The sequence below is a fragment of the Galendromus occidentalis genome, unplaced genomic scaffold (assembly GCF_000255335.2).
Source record: "Galendromus occidentalis unplaced genomic scaffold, Mocc_1.1 scf7180000077293, whole genome shotgun sequence".
In the NCBI taxonomy this organism is placed as follows: domain Eukaryota; kingdom Metazoa; phylum Arthropoda; class Arachnida; order Mesostigmata; family Phytoseiidae; genus Galendromus; species Galendromus occidentalis.
In genome coordinates this window covers 201,208-211,569 of record NW_003805281.1, presented here as the reverse complement: position 1 = coordinate 211,569, position 10,362 = coordinate 201,208, and the positions used below count along the sequence as shown (strand labels likewise).

General features: G+C 49.8%; 2 protein-coding genes and 1 long non-coding RNA gene across 3 annotated transcripts; all 3 read left to right on the top strand.

Annotated features, from left to right (window-relative positions):
* The first annotated feature begins 307 nt into the window (after positions 1 to 307).
* Positions 308 to 3,194, top strand: LOC100906012 (uncharacterized). Its single transcript, XR_001951170.1, has 4 exons — positions 308 to 372; positions 974 to 1,043; positions 1,283 to 1,944; positions 2,243 to 3,194. It is a non-coding gene; the product is annotated as an uncharacterized LOC100906012 (long non-coding RNA).
* Positions 3,195 to 4,528: 1,334 nt separating this feature from the next.
* LOC100905865 (uncharacterized) lies at positions 4,529 to 6,111 on the top strand. Its single transcript, XM_003742148.2, has 6 exons — positions 4,529 to 4,800; positions 4,932 to 4,987; positions 5,099 to 5,197; positions 5,312 to 5,434; positions 5,513 to 5,596; positions 5,682 to 6,111. The coding sequence occupies exons 1-6, from the start codon at positions 4,707 to 4,709 to the stop codon at positions 5,829 to 5,831; spliced, it is 606 nt and encodes a 201-aa protein (XP_003742196.1). The 5' UTR covers positions 4,529 to 4,706; the 3' UTR covers positions 5,832 to 6,111.
* A 1,913-nt stretch (positions 6,112 to 8,024) lies between these two features.
* On the top strand, positions 8,025 to 10,098 carry LOC100907313 (glucose-fructose oxidoreductase domain-containing protein 2). Its single transcript, XM_003742158.2, has one exon. The coding sequence runs from the start codon at positions 8,475 to 8,477 to the stop codon at positions 9,711 to 9,713; it is 1,239 nt and encodes a 412-aa protein (XP_003742206.1). The 5' UTR covers positions 8,025 to 8,474; the 3' UTR covers positions 9,714 to 10,098.
* Positions 10,099 to 10,362: the final 264 nt, after the last annotated feature.

The following is a 10,362-nucleotide window of genomic DNA, read 5'->3' as shown; positions in this document are numbered from 1 at the left end:
CCGTCGGATGTGTCCGAGTACTCACTAAATAGGTTGACTGGTTGCCCCCCCTGAAACCCGTTCTTTGGCAAACCGATGTCCGGAGAACCAGTAGCGCTCGATCTGAATGAGTCCCCCCCTCAAATGAGTCTGCTAGTCGACACCTTTTCAGAGCTTGGAGTGCCTCAATCCATTCCTGTGTCAATTCAGAATAATTGTAGAATTGCTGGAGAATTCCAAATTAATTGGATGTTAACACTAACCGAACGCAGATACTTGGTTTTCTATTTTCCTGTGACTAAAAGCAACCGCTTCACTCTTGACCCGTAGGCTCAACAGAGAGAGGAGGCATACGAACTTCAGATTCGTTCTGTCACAGGCAAACTGAAGGAGGTGAGTTTTCTCCATCGTGATACAACTAAAACGATCGTTCCGTTATTCTTGATCAGGCTCTGCAAAAGGAAGAGACCTACGAGATGCAAATCCGCCAGATGACTGGTCGTCTCCAGGAGGTAAAACCGCTGTCGGAAGAGTGTGACGCTCGAATACACGAGCAGTTTCAGTAGTGCATGAGTTACGGAGTTGAGCAACAAAATCTCTCTAGAGCGTGATTTGGCGAGAGATGTAGAAAATGCCCGGAGCTCACTCCGTACCGTCATACGCATCGATTTGCGTCTCCAGAACTAATACCTCAACGAACTCCACCCCTCTCGGGTCAAGGTCGAGCTCTTTCTCGGAAACTTGCCGGATCCGGGAGCGATAGCACGGCCATGATATCTGAGATCACACTAACGTTAGAGCCTGGATCTCGATTTATTGATAATTATAATTATATTAATGGTAATTGAATCTAGTCTCCGGTATCGAAACTGATCACAGCAATATCAGAGCTCGCCTCAGCTTGTTTCATTTGTTCGTGATCGACCCCGTTTGAGCCTTGACGACGATAGTATGAGATCGGACGAAGTATCTAATTTTCTTATTCTCACCATAGGCTGAGGCCCGCGCTGAATTCGCTGAGAGGTCTGTCCAGAAGCTCCAGAAGGAAGTCGACAGGCTCGAGGGTGAGTTTCCGGATATTTCCCGTTTTCTTTGCCAAGAGTTTCCGATCCGGTGAGACGACTGAGGGAAAACGAACCCTGTCGTCAGTTATAGGCCTGAAGAATTGTGTGAAGTGCGTGCAAACGTTGCCCTTATAACCGCGATTGATTCCGATTTCGGAACCCACGGCTCCCGCTCGCTCGCCGAACAATCAATTTTCTCATGACAACCTTCGCATGTTCCGATCTAACGTGTGTTGCAGATGCATTGGGTTCTGAGCGCGAGAAATGCGCCTCACTGCAGAATGACGTGGAGTTAACTCTGAAGGATCTGCAGTCGATGTAAACATTCTCGCTCCACCCGCCAACGCATTTTAGATCAGCGAATCTTCTCCAAGACAACAAGAGCGTTGCCGCCGCCACTGCCGTGACGAACGTGTGCAAGAGTGGACATCACAACCGCCCCCAACTTTCAACTTTTGCTAGCCAGACAGAACACGCAAGAGTCTTCGACATTCATTCCACAACTGCAATTTTGCACCTTCCCCTCTCATACATTCTATACATACAGGAGGAAACTAATATAGTTACCTAAATATACAAATCAATATTATCGGAGTCGGAGGAACACCAGCGACCGAGCGAGTATACAGAGAATCTATCTATTCAACCAGAAGAAAACTTTATCTAAGCAACACAAGACAATACATTCGGTGCGAGTCAGACCAACAGGTTCTTATTCAGACAGACAGACAGACAGACAGATAGGATAGAATTTCTCGTGCTTGATGAATCCCAAAAAGTGGTATCAGTGGAGAAATCGAATTCTCTCCTCGTGGAGTTTGCTGTAATTCATTGCCGATCGTTTGATTGAGTGGTTCTCCGCTGCCACGTTTCATCTGCTTTCTATAACGTATTTAAACAGGTTTGTAGTGATCTACCAACTAACATTTGACGATTCTCATTCGATTGAACCGTTTTCTGCCGGTCTCGCATTGCGACGAACCTCAGAATCGGGTGCTTGATCCTTTGCTCAATTTTCTCCGCGAGATGCGTGTTCAAGGTTCTTGCTTGGCACGTTCGACTGACCATGATAGTCCGAGTTCTCGGTGATTATGTCCCCCCATGTCCGATCACCGAGTACGATAATCGTCGTGCCCCGAGTCCCTGATCCGGGTTTTCTCAACCTGCTGACTGAATCCTCTTCGTTATCTCTCTTGCAGACGAACTGGTTCAAGAGAAAGAGAAGTACAAGAGCATCTCGGACGAGCTCGACCAAACCTTCGCCGAGCTCACCGGATACTAAACCGGATAATCCCGCTCGGAAGAAGTTCAGTTGGAAGTTCCACCACCGCAGCTTCTTCCCTTCGGGCCTGCTGTCCTTCATCCCCGCTATTTTATTTCTATATATGTGGTTTACCAACGATATTCAATCCATGCTGCTCTACCAAACAACCTGCAAACAAACAGTCAGCCAGCCAACCAACCTACAAACCACCTCAGTCAGTCCGCAAGCAGGGAAACAACATCCGTCGTTCCGGCATCGTGGTTCCGTTGACTCATGGATCATCTGCAGCGAGCTTGAAAAGTCGGGGGTGTCGCGAGTGCGAGCAGCCAGCCAACCAGCGCATCTCGTTCGCTTATTCTTCTCTCGTCAAGTGTATTGATTATCATTGGTCGCATTGTTCAGATCGCTGGTCCTATCGTTTGGAAGCACAAACGTTGTTCCGGCATCAGGGATATCCCCTATTTCCTTCTTGCTGTTGTGGTTGTTAATGAAAGCGTCGGGGGCGCTGATCGGCCAGCTGACAGCCGCTGCGCGAGCACCCGATTTTTGAGGGGCCTCAATCTGTCTCGTCCGAAGTGAGTCGATGTCTGCGTTGAGCTGAGGTTTATACTGAGAGAGCTGCAGGACTCCTTGAATGAATGAAGGCAACAACAAACTAAAACGCGAAAATGAGGAAAAAACCAACACCTGTAACAAAAAAAAGCTGTGTGAGACAGACTGCCGCAATCGTTGGAATGAGGATCCTCCAGGTGATCGGAGCTGCATATCGAGTTCAACGACTGTCGCCGTGCTGTCTGCTGTTACGACTGTGAAAAATTCAGAAGAGACGGAGATCGAGGCTAAAGCAAGCAGATAAATAAAACATAGAAACTCGATCGCATAAAGCATGCCAGTGCGTTTTCACTAGTCATCTGAATGCGGTCGTATGCCTCGAGTGAATCGGCGCACCCCTTATCAGCTTCTCGGTTTTCAAGAATCAGGTCCCAGATCAGAGTTCCCCCACCCTACAGATCCCCGCATTGCTGATCGAGAGCGGTGAAGATCCGAGATCAGTAGAGTCTCGACCATGTGAATTCCCCCAAAAACCGACTCTTTGATGTTGAAATGGTATAATGCTATAATCATCATTGGTATGATCGAGTTTTTCTCGTGTTCCCGTCGAGCTTCGATCCCAGCCGCCTACACCGATCAGCTGATATTGATACGATTCGGGTTCTGTTTTATTTCTCTTCGTCTTAAGCTCTCGATGAAATAAGGCGGTCCTTGCGTTTTCAACATTCCGCTGCCCAGACGGCTGAGAGTTTCTCTCGGGATTCCCCAGAGCAGCAGCTTGCACTACTCACCTGTTCTCGATTATCCGGATTGGGTGCTCCTTCCCCCGACTCTCCGTGAAGTCCCCTCAACGAAGAGAGCCGCATCGCAACACTGCAAGCCATGGGCTGTTCACCGCTGACGCATGAGGGAGTCGCTTCCCCTTCTGGCTTTCGGACCCGCATCGGAGCTCCCTCATTAGTCCGAAGGACAGTAGTGCGTTCATGGACTCCGGGGGCAGCTTAAGATGGGATCTGAGCAGTAGCCTCCTTTTTGAGTGAATCCTACCGAACGATGGCCTCAAACTTCAGTCACTCTGTCTGTTCAGATTTCGAACCCTCTTGGAGTCTCGAGACTGTCGAGTTTTCGACCTCTTGGGAAATTCGTTGACATAAGAGAATTTCGCAGAGGAGCCGATGCATTAATGGAGATCGGGGATTCCCGCGTCTGAATCTCGACTTTCGGTACTGTGTCAGCGTGAATCTCCGCGACGGGGCAGCGCGGGGCCGAAAAAGCGATACGGGCATCCGCCGCCGCAACTGTTCCAGAGTCTCCTCGCTGGTATGAGGATCTTCAGATTTCCACCTTGCGACAAAGATTGTGAGGAGTGATCTGACATCGACGACCGACATTGATCTCGCACCGAACGGATGACATCGGAGTCTGATCTCCCGGGAAGGGTCTGCCTCGTTCTCTAATCACTTCCGCTGCTCAAGGACAGATGCCTCCACGCCTTACGACCTCTGGACGAAGAGAGCCCCGAAAATTCTGAAGATGAGAGATACCGTCCGGTGCCGCGAAAGCCGAAGACCTGGAGAAGCTCCAGTGGGTCACCATCGAATCCTTGGAGACACGCGATCGCGTAGGCTGAGCCGAAAGTTCAAGCAGAAATCACAAGCACCAGTTTCCTAACAATGGACCTGATCCCAATAGGCCGGTGATAACTATCCGATGGACACTAAAAACCGTTTTCCACCGCAGCGGAGGCTTCTTCAGCACCTGAAAACACACCTAATTCAACCTGGAACAGATAGCTAAAGAAGATTCGGAGACGCGTGTACTTCCAGCGAGCGGGAGGATTAATCGCTATGAGCTCGAACTCGAAAAGAACCAGGAACTTCGGAGTTCCGTTGAACTCCCTGAAATGCAGTATCGAGACTTGCAAAACGAAACCCATGAACGGTGAGGAAATTTCCGTGACCTTCCCACGTTATATTCGACTGCCGAAGAGATTATGCTCGCGTACGCTGGAGTGAGATGAATGATCGTCGCCGTATAGTGAAATTGAGTCTCATTGGGATTTATATTTGAAGGGAAACATATATACCCGATACCGAGAGGCCCGACTCGTTGCTTGTGGATAGATATGGTGAGTTCCCGAGCAAATATCCAATCCCTCAGATATCATGTCTTGGTGAGCGCAGAGACCGCGCCGACCCGTGCTCTCACAGAATCATCATCATATGATCCTATTCCTCAGATTCGACGGCACAATAGAGATCCCGACCTAGCTCTAACTTATTACATTTGTTCGGACCATTTCTCTGACGATCAGAAATTGCCGAACGGGCATCTGAAAGTGAGTGCAATGTGTATCGATGTTTTCTACTCTCGACCTCAATATCTCGGGACCACCCGACTCTCTTCCATCGGAGCTTAGAATTTAACAATATGTCTCGCTCACACTTCGAAGGGAAATTCGGTCCCCAATATATTCCCATCGAGTCTAACGAACACCAAGTCTAGCCCAATCGAATGCCAGTTCTGCGATGAGATTTTCAAGAGCCGTAGAGAGCTGCTGGCGCACGATAGTGAGGTACGTTGGGACTCGTTCTCGATGAGATGCACGGAATGAATTTCAAATTTCCTCATTCTGCTGTTCTTTTATTCCCAGAAACATTTAGAGCAGTACAGTGCGATGAAAATCGAGCTCCAAGGAGCTGCGCCGGAAGCGCGAAGGGAAACTCCTCAATGCAAAGTGAGTGGAAATCGAAAACGCGGCTCCGAACTCGAACAGACACTCCAAGAAAAAACTGGATAATGTTTCGATTCCCTCTTCACAGAAATGTCGCAAGTTTGCGCGGATCAATACGAGCCTGCAGAAAACGCGGAGGGGCATCAAGGATGCGCTTCAAACCCTCGAGGCGTTGCGGGAGGATTTGCGAGAGCCAATTAGGCTCGAGGTGAATGTCCCCAGCGCGATATCTTCTTGAGTCACAATTTTTGATATTTGATTCATTGATGCCTCGGGGTCCTCCCGGAAGGGACTCTCCTCTTTTTTCTGAAGAGACGGGCGGGAAGGACGATACTTCTAATGCCAGTGTGGCATCCGCTGCCTTGTATGTTTGTACAGAGATATGTATTCTTGAGTCACGACGAGATGTCAAGATGTAGGTAGTATCGATATACGCTCAACATTCACGCATATGTGAGTCGACCATGATGATCACCGCACCTTTTTGCAGACTTATTTGTCTGAAATAAACTAAAATTGTATTTCCGCAACGGCGTCTTGTCGCGGCGAATCGAAAAACTCGAACATCGAAAAACCGACCATCGAAGCGGTGTCGCCTCGACTGCGGAGATCGTTGTCAGTTTCCCAAAATTTGATCTTCTCTGGAATTCAATCGAGATTTCGTACGATATTACCCTTTCTCCAGCTCCAGTGTCTTTCAAGTGCACTAACGGTGCTGGCAGAATGTTCGGAATTATTCAGATCTCCGCACTCTCTCAGAACTGTTTCGCTGGAAGAATTTCGCTCTTCGACCATGCCGAGTTCTACGAGTCCACGTTGACTCAATCTCTGACTGATTGTAGACTGAGATTCCCTAGAAATCGCTGGATTCTTTGAGCGGGACGGAACAAGCAGAATAGGGCAAGTATCCAGACTCGAGACTTTTCGATCCGAAATCCAGCAAGTCCGTCTATGTATCGAGAGAGTTATATAGGTCTTCTAAGATATATAGATGGGTAGTGTGGATATATCGATGTATAATGTACTGAGAAATTCCCGCGAGGGAGAAATCCGAGCTCAGCCCCACATCAGGAGGACTCCGTATATCTATCAGCCGAATCGATACGAGCCTCTGCGAGCCACCGAGGCTTTCCAATGGAATCAATGATTCCCAAGTCATCGAAGCTTCGATACCTTGTACACCGAGTTCCGCTTCTCCCAAACCTGACTTTCTCGGCATCGACTTGTCCGTCATCGAGTTGTGATGTGAAGGCCGTCTTCGATCCTCCCAGGGGGATTGCAGGTGTCACAAGAGGAACGGGCTTTTGCAGACGCGGGGATCTCTGCATTCAAGCCCTCGGCAACACAGTCGGGATCCTCACGATTATCCCCACGATAATCGGATATGATAGTCGGATACGAGTTCGCCAAGCAATGCAATATAATCCTCGAACTGGTGCGGCGCGAGTATTGACTCCATAGGTTCTCGAGCTATGCACCCCTTGAGTCCGATCTGTAGACTTGTCCGTCTTCGAGGGAAAGCGAGAAAACTATATCTGCGGATATTCGACGATATCTTTGTGAGTAGAGAGCGCCAGAAGATCTCCCCTCACCCGAGCATCCTGATTCATCCACTGCCCACTGGTATTCTCAGGCTGCTGCTCTGCTCCCGAAAACCGCGCTTCCGCGAGGGGCGTAAGGCGGTAATCCGCACGCTACAAGGGATTATATAGCGCAGGATCAGCGCGCCGCAGAGGATGTACCTTTAATTATTGGGGTCACTGGAAAAGCGGCGATTCGAATAACTGTTTGAGGAACCATGGGGTTGCCGTGATCGATCGATCAGGCAATCAGGCCTGAATGCTCATTGATCCTCTCATCGCTCCTACAGCCTCTCATCGTAGCTTGCTGCTACTGCCAGGGTGAGTCTCATGAATCGGTCCTGAGTTTCTTTTGCGTCTTTCTGACTCAGGAGATAATTCAGAGCAATGATCCCCTGCGACAGGCAGCGAGTCCAGGCGTTGTCACTGGATTCCTCAGCACTTCCCGTTAATTTTCGATGAGTTAGTCCCAGCTAATGTTCGAAGCCCGGGGGGATGCGATCGGGAGATCCGAAGTTAAGGATGATATTCCGGCGAGAGGGGAGATTTCCGCAGAATCCGTAGCGGAGCCGCATCGTCCGCCAATGATATCTTTTTCTATCATTGTTATCTTCATCCGATCTCAGAGAGTCCATTTAGTGCGGACTCCCGAATCAAGTCCCATGTTGGACCCAAGTTCCATGTTTTCAGCCATTTCACGGATCATCAATCGGTAGCACCGTTGCTCACCTCCGATCGAAGGTCCTCTCTAGGAGAGGGTCGAATACTTGGGGAAAGGGTAATTCAAATGAACAGACGACGAAAGGCGGCGGCTGCAACTGCTGGTTCCGTCGTATGATCTCTGCATTCGCAGACTGCTCGCTGCAGGACGCGAGAAGTGTATTCACAGCGTGAAACAACATGAAATACCGTGCTTAAAACGTCGAACGAAAGGTGAAGGAGACGCCTGTCTGTTGTGCCCGAAACGCCAACGGTCCTAGTCTCGATCGGGTCTGCGACAGTCACTGAGAAAATCCCCGGCCCCCCTTCCCTTCGGGAGAAGTCGTCGTTTTCAATGTGCGGACAGAGCCACACTGAACAGGTGTCATGTGCTGATCGAGCAACGGCCGTCTACCGCTGCTGTTAGTGTTGCCGAATGTTCGCGTGTGAGTTCGCCCTATCGAACGACAAAATGGACCTTGAAATTTCCGGACGCCTGATGTCTCTAAAGTGAGCTTAATCAGCCAGAGTGCGCCCGTGTGTCACAGTCGACGATCTACACCAAGGCGCCCCATTAGCGAGGATACCTACTGGACAGACCCATGGATTCGAAAAGTCTTCCCGGTATAGGAATTTTCGGTTCGGGACTCGCGGCCCGAATCATCGTGCCTCAGTTGAGGTCCCGCGGCTTTCGGATAGAAGCTTTGTGGGCCACCACGCAGGAACTCGCCAGAGAAGCTGCTGCCGAGCTCGATATCCCGTTCTGGACCACTCGCGAAGATGAGGTGCTCTTACGAAAATCGGTCAACCTTGTCGTGATACTCTGTGAACCTCATTTGCATTCGGGGATCGCCGTGAAAGCATTGGGCATCGGAAAACACGTGTTGTGTGATCGCCCAGCCGGATTGGATAAAGTCGATGTCCTGAAGATGGTTCAGGCATCTCAGTACTACCCGTCGCTGATATCGATCGTGGGACACACTCTGCGATTCCTGCCCTGTTTCGTGCAGATGAGAAAACATCTGAACGATGGATACGTTGGCCAGGTGCAAACCGTTGATGTGAGGGTGATGTGCGGAAGCCTGTTCCAGGGTCGTTATACCTGGCTGCAGGACTCCAGAGTGGGTGGCGGAGCGCTCGCGAACTTCGGAAGTCATCTCATCGATATAGTGAGCTTCATAACCGGCCTCCGAGCCATACGTGTTGTGGGTACTTTGAGAACACTCGAGACGTCGAAAGACATTTTCCATCAGTTGCAGGCGGACGACTTCTGTGCCTTCCAGATGGAAATGGATAATGGTGCCCTAGTGACCGTCAACATAAACACTCGATTTCGAGGACAGTATTCGGAGGAGATGACGATTTGCGGCAGCGACGGTATACTCATGGTTCGCTGCGGGGACCTGTATGGTCAGAAAACCGAGTCCATGAAGGAAGATCTCCTGTACCTCGATGTGGAAGACCTCAAACAATCCCCATCAATTTTGCCTCGGAACATCAGCGACCTTGCCAAGGAGAAGCTTCAGGACAAGATCCATCCCCCACATCTACCGAAGGCGCACGTGAAGGGCTGGATCAAACTGATCGGCTCCCTGAAGGAAGCGTTCATCTCAAAGTCGAACCAGTGGCAGAAAGACAGCGTGCAGAGCGCAGCCACATTCGAGGATGCCTTGTACGTTCAGAGCGTGGTCGACGCTGTCAGGACATCGTCTGTCGATAAGCAGTGGATCAGGATCGTGGCCGACGCCAACGAAATACAGAGGCACATTTACGATCGGCGCGACCCTTCCAACAACGTCTACGCGGGTCTCTATAATTCAGCCATAGGGCTCTCGTTGTGAACGTCTGTGTGTGTGTGTTGAAGCGATCCGTTTCCAAACGAGGGGACCAAAGAAGCCTTAATCATGATCTCTCAAGTGCCATTCACAGCACACTTTTTGTAGCAGATGCTTGAAATGCCTTTACGAACCGGGGCACGACTTCGGAAACCGATATTCCCGTGATCGGGTAACAGTTCTGGGATCCGCATCGATTCCAGTAGTAGGGAAGGCGCTCGCAAGGTGAAACTCGAAGAATCTAGTGCCTGTCATCCTGAGAATCGGACGCTAGAAGTCCAGCTCAGAAACTAGTCAGATGCCTGTACAGACTCAGGATGGAATGCGTTTGCTGCATTGTTTCGGACCGTCGGGTGAACACTCGGCTGGTTAATAAAATGTGTTTTTAAGCTTAAAATCCGAGGATTCGTTCCGGTGCTATTTTCTCGAGCTCTTCGAGCGTCCAATATTCCCCATCGATTTCGAACTTCGACACCCTCTCTTTCTGTGAGCATCTTGCTGATTGCTCTTCGTTCGCTGATTGCTTCTTAAGTCTATTCGTCTCGTGGATTCCACCATCCGACACGCGCTGCCGTTCTCGTTCCTCTTGAGCAATTCAGAATGTCTCTTCATGAAAGGAGTTCTAGATACAGCTACTTAGCTTTCGCTTTCGTCT

Bases quoted from the DNA above. Each gene is read 5' to 3' on its own strand.
- LOC100905865 (XM_003742148.2), top strand. From the start codon at position 4,707: ATGAGCTCGAACTCGAAAAGAACCAGGAACTTCGGAGTTCCGTTGAAC. The intron at 5,198-5,311 runs GTGAGTGCAATG...CACACTTCGAAG, and splicing joins TGCCGAACGGGCATCTGAAA to GGAAATTCGGTCCCCAATAT. The intron at 5,435-5,512 runs GTACGTTGGGAC...TTTTATTCCCAG, and splicing joins TGCTGGCGCACGATAGTGAG to AAACATTTAGAGCAGTACAG.
- LOC100907313 (XM_003742158.2), top strand. From the start codon at position 8,475: ATGGATTCGAAAAGTCTTCCCGGTATAGGAATTTTCGGTTCGGGACTC.